Below are 15,343 nucleotides of genomic sequence, written 5' to 3' on the forward strand. Positions count from 1 at the left end.
ATAAATTACTCCATCCATCATTTCTTCCATTCTAGGGGGGACCGATAATTTCTAGGAATATTTTTGGAGAACTCAAGATATGACTTTCTTCCTTCACCCTCTAAAGGCTTAAGAAAGGTTCGTCCGGTGCTTAAGTGAGATAGAACCCACCAGTGGGAGTGACAGATGCTCCTCTGGTCTGAAACTCTGGGGTCTGGCTTTAGCTATGATTAGAGGTGGTTCAGAGATTGCCTCTACCTTAGCATTGATTGACCTTCTGAGTATAGCTGTTCGTAGCAGTAGGTCAGCTATTGGCTACTGCTTGGCAGACAGTAAAAAGAGTCCCATCTCCTGGTCTCGAGGGCATTATTTTTGCCCAATTCAATAAAACAGACATTTATTAAGCCCCTACTATGTGTCTGGTGAGAGGCAGCAAGCTGTAGTGAATACTCCTTCCATTGCTAGATCTTATTCTATCTGCTTCCACAACATTTCTTGAATTTAACCCCTTTTCACCACTCACAATATCCAGAAAGAACCGCTTTAGTTCAAGTCCTCATTACTACTTGCCTAGGTTACTGAAATAGCCTCTTAATTAGTTTCCCTGGCTCAGTCAAGTCTCTTCCCACTCCGCATAGCTGCCAAAGTGATTCTCCTTGACCAATGTTAGAAGGACTCCATGAAAAAAAGATACACTAATGCATTGTTGGGGAGTTATGAATTGGTCCATCCATTCTAGACAGCAATTTGGATCTATGCCCCCAAAGTTACCAAATTATCCATATCCTTTGACCCAACTATAGCATGACTAGGCCTATACCCTCCAAAAAGATCAGAGAAAGCAGAGAAGGCCTCCTATGTACAAAACTATTTATAACAGCTCTTTTCATAGAAGTCCAGATCTCAAAACGAAGGGGAGTGTCTACCTGTCGTGGAACGGTTAACCAAACTGTGGTATATGAACATAAGGGAAAATTTTTATGCCAGAAGAAATGACAAAATAGGCAACGTCAGAGGAAATTGTGATGACCTCTATGATCTATTCCAGTGAACTGAACTAGAAGAATCATTTTCGAGATGACATTATTATAAAGGGGGAAAAAAACTTTGAAAGACCAGAATTCTAATTAATGAAAAATAAACTATGAGTCCTGAGGACTGAAGATGATAGCTACCTCCTGCCAGAGAAGATAGATTTAATCTAGAATGGACTTAAAATCTAGAATGACATGAGTATTTGGAGGTAGACAATGTGGGAACTCGTTTTTCTGGATCCTGAGGGTTTTTAAAAATTGCTCTAGAAGTTTGAAGAGCCAACATGCAGGGGAGATAATAAAAATAAATAAAAATAAAATTTTAAAAAGTTATTTTCCTTAAACACAGATCTGACTATATACTGCCCTACTCTATAAATTCCAGTGGTTTTTTTTATTGTCTCTAGGATGAAACACAAACGCCTCCATTTCACTTTTAACCTATATATACCTGACCAACCCCACTGTACAATTACCATTCTGTGGTCCAGCCAAACTGGCCTTCTTTCTGTTTTTCATTAGTGACACTCTTCCTCCTGTGAGCTGTTCGAGCTGACATTCATGCACTCCCAAATCTCCTCAGCCTTTAGCCTCTCTTGCTTCAAGATGCAGCTTAAGCTCTACTTCCTACATGAAGCTTTTCCTAATACTCTCAACTGCTAGTAACTTTAAGTGCTTTGTAGCTTTTCTCCTTGCATTTGTAATGAACAGCTCAAAATCCGTTTGCATGAGGTTCTCTTACTGGTGGAGAATGTTATTCAATGCTCATGCCTGGTGAAGGGAGGAGTTGGCAAGAGTTTGAAAGGAAAGAGATCTTGGTCTTCTGGCTTTCAACTTTGACAAAGAAGACAATTGGTTCCAGATTCTCTTCAAGTCCCTGGAGGGGGAAAAAGACTCTTCAAAGAAGTCTTGTAAGGTTCTCTTCTCTTAAGCTCCCGACTCCACTCCTCATCCTGCCTAGAGCAAGGAATAATTAACCTCCACAGCAAGGAATAATTAACCTCTGCTAAAGAGGAGAGTCTTTTTTTTTTTGCTTTTTGGAGGGCAATTAGGGTTAAATGACTTGCCCAAAGTCACAGGGCTAGTAATTGTGTCAAGTGTCTGAGGCTGGATTTGAATTCAGGTCCTCCTGACTCCAGGGTCAGTGCTCTGACCCACCTAGCCGCCCCTAATGAGGAGAGTCTTATGCAAATTGCCTTTGGGCCAGGGGTCACATAACTATTCTGTATATAGTTTCATTCTTTTTGTTTGTGTCTCCAGAGGCTAGTATAACGGCCAACTCATCATAAGAGCTCAATAAATGATTGTTGACTTATTGATTGATACAGAACCTCTCTAAGTCAGAAAGATCTGGTTTCAAATCTTCCCTCTGACATACATTGGCTATGTAAACTTGGCCAAGTGACAACCTTTCTCAGAGACTAATGGTCAGTTTTTCATTGATAGAGAGTTCTCCCTACACCAATAAATGACATCACAGGTCCAGACCCCTCTCCCCTCCAAATAGTACAAGGCATTATAGTTTTTGAAGTGAGGAAAAGGAAAGTGAATGTATTTGATGAAGTATTCCTCTCCTGTACTAAAAAGAGCCAATCAATCAAATCAACCAGTTGACAAGTATTTACTGAACCCTTGCTCCGCACTCAGCCCTGTGTACTGTCAGAGAGAAGACAAAATTCTTGCTTTCAGAGAGCTTGAATGTCTGGTTGAGGATATAAGACCCACACTCAAGAAAATGGAGAAGCAAATTCTTAGAATCATGGTTTTTAGAGTTGGAAGGAACCTTGGGGACAATCCAGCCCAACCCCAGCAGACACATAAATGCCTTTTACTTTCTGGCAAGTAATCACCTAGCCTTTCATTAATCACTTCCAGTGAGAGTGACATCACCTTCCGAGGTAGCCTGTACTATCTATTATTAGACAACAAACCTTATTAAATTCTTCCTTATACCAAGCAAAAAATCTCTTCTTCCCCTGACTTCTCATGGTCATAAGCTCCTAAGTCTGTTTTCTAAACTTGGCCAATATATGATATGGGACTTGTTTGTGTTGTACAAGTCATAAATGTTGTAGCATCTCAGAGAAATGAAGAAGCAATGGTTTTGGAGTCAGAAGACTTGGTTTCCAATGCCAACTCTGATGCTTCCTACCTGTATAACCTTGGGCAAGTCACTTGAACTTCTGGCCCTGTTTCCTCATCTGTAAAATGAGGGCGTTGGATCTGGGTCCCTTCTCTTACCCAGTCCTATAGCTGACATCTATAGATCCACAAAGCCATTTTAAGGTTTACAATGCACTTAATACACATTTTCTCATTTGATCCTCATAAACCCCTTGTGAGTTGGCATTATTATCCCTACTTTACAGATGAGGAGACTGAGGCTGAAAGACGTGAAATGACTTGCCTATTACTGTGTCCTAGCTTTTCAGACTCCAGGTTCTTTAGCTCCTTCAGTGAACTAAGGGTAGGACACAAACTGAGGTGAAGATGGGGTAGTAGATGGGAAGAATCTGCCAGTTCTAGAAGGCAGATATGAAGGCAACGACATAATCCAAGGTACAGGGACAGGACAAGGCAGAACATATTTGGGAACAGGGAAGACATAGTTTGTAGGGTAGTAGAAGGTTAAAACTGAGGAACAGAGCAGGGGTGGGGGCGGTGGAGAGTGTGTGGTACTTTATATAGTAAAGAGACTGCAGGGGTCCTGGGATGATTTGTGTTTCGTGAAGGACTGCAGCTTTCCAGGGTGAAAGGGGTCACCAGTCACAAAAATGTGGATCCTCAAATCTCTCACCTTGACCATTACAAAGAGCCAAACTTGGGAACCAGTGTTCAACTCTGATACTAGTTAAATGATCACTTCACCTCTCTGGAAGCCTCAGTTTTCTCTTCTGTAAAATGAAGAAAATACTTATCCTATCAAATCTTGTGGGGCTATTATGAGGAAAATACTTTGTAAACCTTAAAGCACCATGTATAAATATGAGTTATTATTAAGTCAGATGCTTTTCTGTCTTCTGATTGTTGCCTCTAGATGGGCCAGAAATTTTTTTTTTTAATTTTAAATAGCACTCTGACCATCTCAAGTGCTAATCTAACCCAAGTCTTCCCCTAGGACTCAAATTATTGTTTGGTAACAGGACAAGTGTTGTGAGAGGGACATGAAGAGGTTTAGGCCATTGCTGCAGTGAATTAACTGATACCTAAGCCAGAGAAAAGGAGCAAGGCTGGTTCATCACACTCTGCCTCAAATGAATAATTCCACAGTCATTTATTAAGATACTTAATGCATGCAGAGACCAATTATGGGTGCTAGGGGCCATAAAAATAGAATTAAGGCTCAGAGTTGGCCCTCAGAGGGGTTTGCAATCTAGCAGGGAGAAGAAAACTCCGTTTACTAAGCACAAAAACTTTAAACCACATCAGAATATAATAAGCACAAAGTACTATTTGAGGTCCAAAGAGGATTTGGAGATGTTTCTAAGAAGCAGGTTTTTAGGAAGGGTAGACTTTCAAAAGATAATATGTGGGTGGATGAAGTTTACCTAGCACCAGGCTCAGTGATACGGGAATTACAGGAGAAAACGTGGTCCTTGCCTTTGGGGAGCTTCCAATTAAATTGTAAAGAAACAACAGATAAAATTATCATAATAATAGGTGACTAATATATAATAGGTTACAAAGTACTTTACATACATTTTCTTCACAGTCTCTCTGAAGAGAAAGAACCAGGATTATCTCCATTTTCCAGATATGTAAACTGAGGTTGGGAAAGGAGCACCTTAGTGTTGGTTTTTAAAAAATTTTGTTTCTCTATCACAATACTTTCTGAAGCAACTCCCACCTTCTCTCTTGGAATTTAACTCTTCTTTGTAACAAATAAACATAGTTAAGTAAAACATAAAATATAGTGACCCTGTCTGCCAGTGTATACACCACTCCACCTTAGGAGTCCCCTGCCTGGTCTCTTTCCAATGAAACAGCGCATAGAACCAGCACATGTGAAAGAGAGGGAAACCTAAGTTCTTTGAGAACAGGACCTGGTCTGCTATCACCTTTACACACCTCCCACCTAGCACACTGACTTGCAGGACAATACTCTTAATAAATATTCACTAAACTAAATTGAATGGTTGAAAGGAGCGATTTCAAAAGCAATTCTCTTAGGGAGAGCTCTTTCTGACAACTCAAGAGTTCCCTGCTATGGTGCAGAGAAAATATGACTGTTGTTTGTTGTTATGATTATTATTAGATATGATTGCACTTTTGTGCCATGAATAATGTTTGCACTTTGGGAACATGATCCTAGGAGAAATGGTTCTAGAAGTTGCCATGTTTCCTTTCCACCTTCCCACCCCTAGAGAAATTAAGATATAATTGGGTAAGCTCTAGTTAGACTGAGGATTCCTAATAAATTCTGAGAAATCATGATATTGGCACTGGTTTTATGAACTCAATGGTACCTGGGTATTCTGATCAGACTAACTTCTTTAACCTTCCAAGTAGCATGGGACTTGGGTATCAACAGGGTTCAGTAGGACAGGATGAGAACTTTTAAGTTCTAAGTGGCCGGATCAAATTGTTATTCACCTCTTCCCTCCCTTTTACATCTATATCTGGCTCTGTGTGTGTGTGTTTGTGTGTGTATGTGTGTGTATGAGACAGAGAGAGACAGAGGGAGTGCTGTGGGGGAGGTTGCAGAGAGGCAAGTTCAAACTCAGTATAAGAAAATGGACATTGAATTAGGAGGCAGCAGGCTTGGGGTCAAATTCCAGCTCTTTTGCTAATTGGCTTTGTGCTTTGGGGCAAGTCACTTAACTTCCTGGGGTCTGTTTCCTCACCTGTAAAATGAACGTCTTTCAGTTATAATTCTATGATCATATGTAAGACTTTCTAATAATGAAAACCACCGAAGTTGAATGAGCTACCTTAGGATTTAATACCTTTCTTATCATTGGAGGTTTTCAAGCAAAGGCTGTCAAGGATGTTGTGGAGGGGAATCCTGCTCAGGTATGGATTATCAGATCTTCCAACAGAGCTGGAAGGGATTTTAGAGATTATCTCCCCACATTTATAGATAAGAAAACCGAAGCCCAGAATTGTAAGCAGCAGGGTCAGGATTTTGAACCCAGATCTCTTGACTCAAAATGCAGTTATCTTTCCAACCACAATGGGTTGGACTGGGTGCTCTCTACCTCTCTTCCAGCTCTGAAATTCTGTGATTCCTGTAATTTAGGTCTTCTAACTTCAGGCTAATTGAAAAACAGAACAGATTTAGAGCAGAATGGGGTGGGGCTCTGGGTAAAGTCTCTGGGGCACTTAGACATAGGATGATGCTTTCACACAGCTCCACAGGAAGAATCCCTCTACACAGACCACAGACAGCACTAACATGGCACTGTTCTCCTTTTTGGTGAACTTATCCTATGCTAACTAACCTATACCAGGTACAGCAGTTTAAGAAGGTGCTTTTCCCTTGTCAAACATAAGACCGAGGACCTTCAAGAAGACCTTTGTCCAATCCCCTAATGGGGAAACTGAGGCCCTTACAGAATACACCGGGAGTCGGTGAGACAGTTTTTTTTTTTTTTAAAAAGGAATCAGCTTTTTCTACTTGATGACCGTGGGTATATGGAAATCAAGTTACATCTTCAGGCACACCAAAGATCCTGATCTTTGACAGCCTTTTTGATTTTCCTTTCCAAGGTTATCCCTGCTTTCTCCTCTTCTCTTTAGCTATGGAGCAGACACAAGCTTGTTGCAGTTTTTGTGAATGAAGAAGTGGAACACTGCCTTTGAGAATATAGTTTTCTTATTGTAAAATTTGCTGGTTTTAGCATCAATCATCTTGGCCTTTGTTGTGTCGACAAGTTGTCCTGTTAGAGGATCTGTGCTGTTATTATCCGTTTGTCATTGGATTTATTTCTCCTATAAGCAAATGTGTTCACAACATTCCATCAGAGAATCTTCCTAATTGTCACATAAATGTCAACTTATGTAAATTGAGCATCTATCCTCTGGGAGGGGGTTTAAGACTCTAAACAACTTTCTGTCTAAGAGACTGCCCTTCCCATCGCAGTTCACAAATCTTTCCTCCCGCTCGCCAAGGGAAGGGAGTTCTTTTCGAATTACTGCATCATCTTGAGGTGTAGCCAAAAGGGGAAGGAAAGAAAGTTGTGTTTTGGTGTCCGGAGAGGCTCCGAGCCTCCGTGTTGGGGGCGGGGAAGCACTCCCATCCCCACACAGCGGGTGTGAGCGGGGATGGGAAGGGGCGGGGTGGGGGGATGCAGGAGCAGGTTGTGGGGCCCTGCGGCCCCCATAAATAACAGTTCTTCCTAGAGGGAAGGGAGGCTCGCAGGCCGGCTGGGGTGGGTGTGGCTAGGCAGATGCTGGAAGCGCCACGGCTTTCCTCCGCAAACGGACTGGCAGGCGGGCAGCCCTGGGAGCCCTTCTAGAAAGCAGCCAGCGACTGAGGTGCATTGTTTGTGCACTACAAGGTCAAGTCTGGAAGCGGAGAAGGTGGCTCTGGAGAGGAGGGGAGCTGGAGTCGGGGGAGGGAGAGAAAGCGGGGGTGGGCGGCGGGAGACGGGACCGGGACGTCCAGTTTCCTCTTAAAGAGCACACACTTAAAAGTTGCTTTTTTTTTTACCCCTTTGGGGGGGGGGGCGGGGGGTGGGGGGGAAGCGGGAGGGGGTGAGCAAAGGGGCGGGGTCACACAAGGGCAACTGAAGCTGGGACTAGGGCGAGATTCACGCCTCCCCACCCCCACCCCACCCCACCCCCCCTCCCGCCCTCCGGATGTGAAACCAGGGAGCCGCAGCCGAGGGGGCTCCCCTGCGCCTTCGGGGCGACCTCTCTTCTTTTCTTCGAGTGCCCCCCCAACTTCTGGCAGCCCTCCCCCAAGAAGTTGGTGCAGGGGCCTGGGAAGGAGCGCCCCCTCCGCCCTCTCCGCCGGCCGCCGCCGTCTCTGGTGGATTTCAGCGGCCTTTTTTAAAGCGCGGGGCTGCGGGTCCGGGGGCTTCCCGCGCCCGCCCACCGCACGGGAGGGGGGACTCCAGCCCAGCCCCAGTGTCCGGCGTGTGTCCCCTCCGGTCCGAGCTGTGCAAGGAAACGTATTTTTGACGCAGGGAGAAATGGCAAATTTTAAGTACGTCATTAATATGGCGCCAAAAGATTTTTTTAAGTATAAGCTTTTTTTTTTTTAAAGGTTGCGGGAAGGGAGGAGGGGGAGGGGCACCGCCCGGGCTGGGGAGATCCGCTGTGCGCGCGCGCGTGTCTGAAATAAAGTGCGCTGCTGTTGTGTGTGTGTGTGTGTGTGTGTGTGTATGTGTGTGTATGTGTGTGTATGTGTGAGTGAAGATCATTGCGAAACGGAGCTAATACAACTTGCCCAGAGTGCGATCTGTCCGCTTTCCCCGGCGGCAGCGGCGGAGGAGGAGGGAAGAGAGAGACTGGGGGAGACCCCCTGAGCCCCACCGGGGGCCGGGAGAGAGGGGGGGAACGGCGGCACACACGCAACATAACACAACACACACACACCCCCAGAGATGGGGCTGTGCTACCTGGACTCGCAACCACCCTGGAGGGCGAGGTGGGGGGTGGGGAGCGGGGGGAGGAGAAAAATTAAGAAAGAAGATCTGAGTGAATAAGGGGGGAAAGTGGCTACTCCCCTTTCCTCCCCCCAACACTTTTTTTTTCTAAAGAGATCACAAGGAAGTCTTGGTTTAAAAAGAAACAGAAACATACACAGGGTGGTGAATTGTGCAGAACGAGGCTATCGCAGTTGGAAGCAATTTTTTTGGGGGGGGTAATTCGCATCTACGGAGTTACTTTGTATCTACTCCTAGGCTGGAGAAAGCGTCTGAGGGGCCGGCGGGGTTCCGGCCCCCGCTGGGCTTGGGGGGTCTTGGCCGGTTTATTTATTTTTTTCTGCAATAAGTGGCTGATGGTCTGGCTGCGGCTGTCTCCGGGCCCCCTCCCCCAAGGTGTTTTAATTTCGGGAGCATCCCTTTCTCCCTCCCCCCTGCCCTTCCTGTCCTCCTAACCTGAGGGGATCTCCACTCCCGAGGAAGCCTCCCCGCCAGGTAAAACCGAACTGGAGCTGCTGTTGCTACCGCCGCCGCCGCCGCCGCCGCTGGTGAGCAGGGCTGCTGGGGATGGGGATGAATGGACGCGCGTCACGGCCATTCCAGGCTTTATGGTGGGTTTGTGTTATTTTTGCTGCGGACTTGTCATTCCTCTCCTGTGCCTCTCCCTTCTCCCTGCTTCCCTCTGCCCTTGGGGCTCATCTTTTCTTCTTTCTCCTCCATCTCATCTTCCTCCAGTCCCAGTCCCATTCTCTCTCTCTCCCTCTCTCTCTCTCTCTCTCTCTCCCTCTCTCTCTCTCTCTCTCTCTCTCTCTCTCTCTCTCTCTCTCTCTCTCTCCCCCGGGGGGGGGGGGGTGGGGGGGGGGGGGGGGGGGGGGGGGGGGGCGGTGGGGATGCACAGCATAGCGAGGGAGAGATTGCGCATGTTGGTCAGTCCTGTTTTAAAGAGTACTGTACCGGGAGGCATGTAAACAACTTTTAGAAGGGTGAGCGTTTAAAACCTTCCTTATTAATGACTGCGGCAAATCCACCCCGGGGGCCGGGCCAGGGGGCAGGGATGGGGTGCGGGGCCAGGGGCCGGGGGCGGTGCACCGGGGTGGGGGGGAGGCGGTGTGGCGGGGGGGTATGGGCTCGGGAGGAGATCCCTACTTGGCCCGCGGGAGCAGGGTTCGAGCCGGAGCTGAGGCTGGCTTTGGGCGGCGGGGCCGGGAGTCAGGGAGAGGAAGGTGTGTTGGTGAGGCGGGCGGGCTGGCGGGAGAGATGGAGAGGGGCTGGGAGGCGGGCTGCATGTGCGGGAGGAGGCTGGGGGTGGGGGTTCGAAAGCCGCCCGGCCTGACCCGACTCTCATTTTGCTGATACGCAGCACGTCCTGGGCGCTTGTGTTCGGGCTTTGGCTGGTGCACATGACCCTCGGCTCACGTGCTGGGGGCTCTCGCGCCGCCCAGATACCTTTCTCCGCTTTTTGCAGGCCCCCCCCCCCCCGCCTCCTTATTCTTCCTCCTCTTCATCCCCTATCCCACTCCAAGCCCAGGCCGGATCACTTTTCCCGAGTCCTTGCACTCTGCGCCCTGAAAGTAGGAACGGGAGGTGGGGGGGGGGGGTGCAAATGGAAGGGGAGGAAAAGGATCCAGCGCGTTTGGGGTGGGCGGCACTGCCCAGGTGAGCGGACGACCGGCTGGCGAGCCGCTGGCGGGCACTGACGTCCCTGGGGAGGGGCTGCGGCCCAGGCGTGGGGGCGGCGGTGTCCCCCGCCCCCTGCCCCTGGCAGCCGCGTGAGGGCCGGGCGGGCGCGAGGAGGAGATACGCTGGGAGGGCAGTGGAAATGTACCCGCGGCGGCGGCGGCGGCGGCGGGCGTGCGCAGCAGAGGGGCCTGACTGGAGGGGGCGTGGCTGTTTACCTTCCTGCTAACTCACCGTTCGCATCCCGCTTCTCCCGGGGCGGCGCCCCCTTCCCCGTGCCCCCTGCCCCCTGCCTCCTAGGGAGGACGGAGCGGCCGAGGCACGGCCTGGGACGCAGACTTCTCCCTCCCCGCCCCCCCGAAAGAACGAAGGAGATTACTGGGAGCCGGGATCCTGGGGAAATCTCACCTAATTTAAACCCAATCCCACGCCCACCCCGCTGCGGCAGTGTCACCGAGGAGCTCCCCCAAGCCTACCCTTCTCTAGCCTAGCCTAATGCAGTTGCGTCTTCCAGACTTCGCCTCTCTCTATTCTGCTCCTTTCCTTCCCTCCTTCCTTCCTTCCTTCCTTCCTTCCTTCCTTCCTTCCTTCCTTCCTTCCTTCCTTCCTTCCTTCCTTCCTTCCTTCCCTTCCCTCCTTCCCTCCTTCCCTCCTTCCTTCCCTCCTTCCCTCCTTCCTTCCTTCCTTCCCTCCTTCCCTTCCTTCCTTCCATCTTTCCTTCCTTCCTCCCTCCCACGCACAGAAGCTTTCCCTCCTTCCTCACAGGCTGGTGGCTTTCACCACTGCCTCCAGTTCTGCTCTGGCCCTGCCCTCAGCCAGCCCCGCTCATCCTTACCCGATGCCACAGGATTGGTGTTTGTGGCAAGCGGGGCCATGGCTGTCTTCACAAACAAGGAGCCAATATTGTGTCTTGTTTCATGTCTCCTCACCTCCCCACCCCCAGCAGTCTGCTCACGGAGGGAAGGGGATGTCTGTGAGACAGGAAGAAACAGTCCTGTGAAACATGCCTCCTAGGGTTCACTGGCTCCCCCTGGTCCTGGAGACAACCCTTCCCTCCTCCACCCTGTCACTCTGGGCTCTCTCCAGGCTGGTCATAGCACACACTCTTTGCCTCTGATTACCCCGTGTGAGACCCAGACCCCCCCCCCACCCCCACTCCTGTTCTGCCAGTCACTAGGCAGCCAACTCTCATTGCAGGGTGTTGTTATGCTTGCCCACCCCATCTCCCCCTCCCTGGCACAGCCTTATGTTATGCCCCTCTCTCTGACCAGGTTTCTGGTGACTCCCTGAAGTTTGTTCTCTCCTTTTTGACCACCAAGACCCACCTTCCCTCCACGGCCCCCTCTGCCTTCTCCCCTCTTCTTTCCTACTGAACTCCCTTCTTGCACAGACCCGCCTCCTGACTCCTGTGGGCTGAATCATGCCAGCTTGTTCTCCCATTTCCTTCCTCTAGGGGCAAGCTGGAGGCACCATAGATGCAGCTTGTGCACTTTTATTTAAAAGATTGGCAAAGGGCCCCATGCCCTGGTGCATGTGTTTCTGTAACGCTTGCTGGTCCATGAGGGACTAAGACTCCCGTTTCAGACTTTAAAGGGGGAGGAAAGGGGAATGACCCACTGTCGCCCAATTCTTCTTCATCCTGCTTTATTCTCCAGCAAAAAAAAAAAAAAACCCAAAACAAAACCCAGTTTGGCAGTTTGGAGACTGGGTCTTGCATTCCTTTGGGCTTTTATCTGGGCTCTTAGTTGAGAAGAAACTTATCCCTCTTTGTAGATAGGAAATTTACCTTCTTCAGGCTACGACTTTTGAGAAATTTTGGGCAAGGAAAATACTTGTCAGGAACCCCTTGTCTGCTGATTAAGGGATCCTCCCACATCCCTATTTCCTGGGGGGGCTATCACAATACTGCTGGCCCTGTACAGACATGCAAATGGAGGCCCACCCTGCACTGAAGTGGCACCGATCCTCTCTGCTGGCAAGTGAACCAGCTCCTTTGAAAGTCAAAGGACTATTTTCCGGGAGCTGACTGGATGGAGTTCAGCCTCAGGCTGCAGTAAACTTGCTGGAAAAGGAAGGAGCCATATTTTGTTAAATACTGATGTTGCTGTTCACAGATGGGGTTCCGTTTCCCTTTCTCTGAAGCTGCTTTCAGGTTTATGTTTGAAAATTTGAGTCTTGACAGGTAGTTCTGGATAAATAGCCACAGGCAAGGCAGTGAGATTAACCCCCCCCTGGCTGGTAGTGTTCCCAGTAGGACACTTGGCTGAGGTTCTCAGGTGTAGTAAGAACTGCCAATTTGGCCTGTTTAGTTTGTTCCTAAGATACTTAGGGTACAGAGGTTTCCTTCACCTTGGCCTTAGTTAGCAGTCAGGTAGAGTACATAGTCTGGGTTATGACATCTCAGGTTTGGGTCTGTGAAAAAATTAGCTCAGAATAAAAAATAAATAACAAGGGAAATCAATGAGTAATAAAACCCTGTGTGGGTAAAGACAAGGATAGAAATGTGTAAGTGCTGCTATTTGGGTTAAAGGCAGCAAAAGAGGCTTTGAGATCAGTATATAAACAGACCCAGAGTGGAAGGGCCATCTAGTCCAATTAATACCAATCAATCAGTAAATATTTATTAAGCTTTTATAATACTCCAGGTACTGTGCTAAGCACTGAGGACTCCCCCCGCCAAAAAAAAAAAAAGGATTCCTTTTTAACATAACCAACAAGTGATCATTGTCTGAAGACCCGAGAGTTATCAGATAGACAGATTTGAAATGGACTACCTCAAGAAGGTGAGGGCCAAGCCCTCTTCTTGAAACAGCCCATTTCACATTCGTATACCTCCATTTGCTAGGAAGGTCCTCCTAATAGGAAGCCCAGATTTCCCTCTTTTCAACTTCTTCCCATTATTCCCGGTTCTGCCCGACTGAGGGCAGACCAAACAAGACTAATCCTGGATGCTCTCTCCACCCCTTCCATTTTCCAGGTGAAGAAAATGGGGACAACACTGAAGGGAAGGGATGTGATCAAGGTCATACATGCAGCTAGTGATAGAACCGGCATGGCCTTGCCTCCAACTTCACTTACTGAGAAAGTTTGCATTTAAAAGAAAACCATTTTTAGTTTTACTTGGGTTAAATTGTTACTGTTGTTTTGAGTTTCAACTGCCAGTGTCTCCAAAAGGGAAGCACTTGTTTTAGTCCCCGAGACATGCGATAATAAATGTTTGTTTTGAGGGTGTTTAGCTGTGGTTCCTGTTGGCACTCAGAGAGGCAAAGTAGGTAATGTTTGGGCCCAGCACAGACCAAATGTTCCCAGAATATTTTTCCCATCCCAAGAGCCTTTTGCCTTCCTGATTTTCCTAAATAAATGGACAGTAGGTAGAACAGTCACAAATTGTGCACGATAACAGAGCCACAAATGGAGCCTGAGAAAAAGCAATTTGGTGCCTGGCGTTGGTATCAAGTCTTAACAGACCCAGACACATTCTCCCTACTTGTCATTAATTGTGTCAGCATCCAGACTCGAGTCTGTCGGCTGCTCCCTCCCTTTGTGTTCTATTTTGCTCTATGCAGACTACTAGGGTTTAGAAACTTCCCTTTGTCTTTATAACTCTTCTAGTGTTACCCTTATTCTTTGGGAATCTGAATGGGACCCAGAGCCTGCAAATGGATCATTCCACAGGTAAAGGTTGTTTACCTTGAACTGGACCTAGAACCCATTTCCCACACAATTCTAAGGATATTAATTCCATAGTCTGGGCCTTCCCAAACCAACTGATTTCCCTATAGCCACAATCCCATCATCGTTCTTTCAAAAATGAGTTGACAGGGCAGCTAGGTGGCACAGTGAATAGAGCACCATCCCAAATCCAGCCTCGGACACTTAACACATACTAGCTATGTGACCTTGGGCAAGTCACTTAACACTTAATTGCCCTGCCTTCCCCCCTCCAAAAAGACAAAAAAATGAGTTAGCAATATTCAACACCTATTATGCATTCGTTTAACTAATCTGCATGCCACCCTTCTGTTTAACTCCCCCTTCTACTTCACTCACAATATCTGTATACTTGGGGACCAGATCTTACTACTATTGTGCCAGAGAGTCCAGGGGAAAGCAGTGATTATTTCTTTCATATTAGTGGAAAGTTATCAGTTTCTACCTGTAAACCAGTTACAGCTCTGGTTATAGAACTATTACTTCTCTTGTGTCTGTCACTAGAGAAGAGTGTCTAGGTCTAGGGACATGCCCTAAGAGTCATTCAGTCAGTCAACAAGCATTCAATTAAGTGGCTGCTATGTGTCAGACACCTTGCACTGGGAATTCCAAGAAAGGCAAAAATCAGTCCATGCTGCGAATGAGCTGACAGTCTGATGGTAGAGACAATATACAAATAATTGTATACAAACGATATATAGAGGATAAATTAGAGATAATCATAGAAGGAAGGCATCAGCATTAAAGGGAACTGGAAAAAGCTGCTTGTAGAGGGAGATTAGTTGGAACTTGAAGCCAGGAAAGCTAGGAGACAGATGAGAGAGAGAATTCTAAGTATGAGGAAAATAGCCAATGAGGATGCCTGGAGTGAAGAGGGAGAGTGTTTTGTGCAAGTGTCAGCAAGGAGGTCACTGTCAATAGACTGCAGAGTTCGTGATGGGATGTAAGGTATAAGAAGGCTGGAAAGGTGGGAGGGGGCCAAGTTATAAAAGGCTTTAAAAGCCCAAAAGGATTTTGTATTTGATTGTGGAGGCATCAGGGAACCCCGGGGCGCTGATTGGATCAGAGGGACTGGAGAGGATGTGTGACATGGTCAGATCTGTGCTTTAGGAAAATCTGTTTGATAGCGAAGTGGAGAATGGTCTAGAATGGGGAGAGACTTGAGGAAGGGAAAACAGTCAGTGGGCTGTTGTGATAGTGCAGGAGGCAAGGGTTGATGAATGCTCGAACCAGGGTGGTGGTAGTGTCAGAGGAGGGAAGGGGGAATATGTGAGAGGTGGAATACGGTAGAATTGATAGGACTTAGCAACAGATTGTCTACTGGGGTAAGATAGAGTAAGAAGCTGAGGG

General features: G+C 47.7%; 1 protein-coding gene across 7 annotated transcripts in view; it reads left to right on the plus strand.

Annotated features, from left to right (window-relative positions):
- The first annotated feature begins 7,349 nt into the window (after positions 1 to 7,349).
- The window catches only part of JADE2 (jade family PHD finger 2), a 196,068-nt gene continuing 188,074 nt past the window's right edge, over positions 7,350 to 15,343 (plus strand). The window contains exon 1 of one of the 7 annotated variants that reach the window (XM_069091849.1): positions 7,350 to 7,535. Coding sequence is in view for 1 of the 7 variants with exons in the window: in XM_069091846.1 (XP_068947947.1) it covers positions 9,214 to 9,216 (3 nt within the window). In the remaining 6 variants the exon portion in view is untranslated. Of the gene's footprint in view, positions 7,536 to 8,227; positions 9,217 to 9,428; positions 9,589 to 9,702; positions 9,829 to 15,343 lie in introns of those variants that run through there. The other 6 variants (XM_069091848.1, XM_069091853.1, XM_069091846.1 and 3 more) reach the window with 6 other exon arrangements.

Source organism: Petaurus breviceps, unplaced genomic scaffold, assembly GCF_028583685.1.
Source record: "Petaurus breviceps papuanus isolate PSGF00001 unplaced genomic scaffold, PetGlider_PUasm1.0 189, whole genome shotgun sequence".
Lineage (NCBI taxonomy): Eukaryota > Metazoa > Chordata > Mammalia > Diprotodontia > Petauridae > Petaurus > Petaurus breviceps.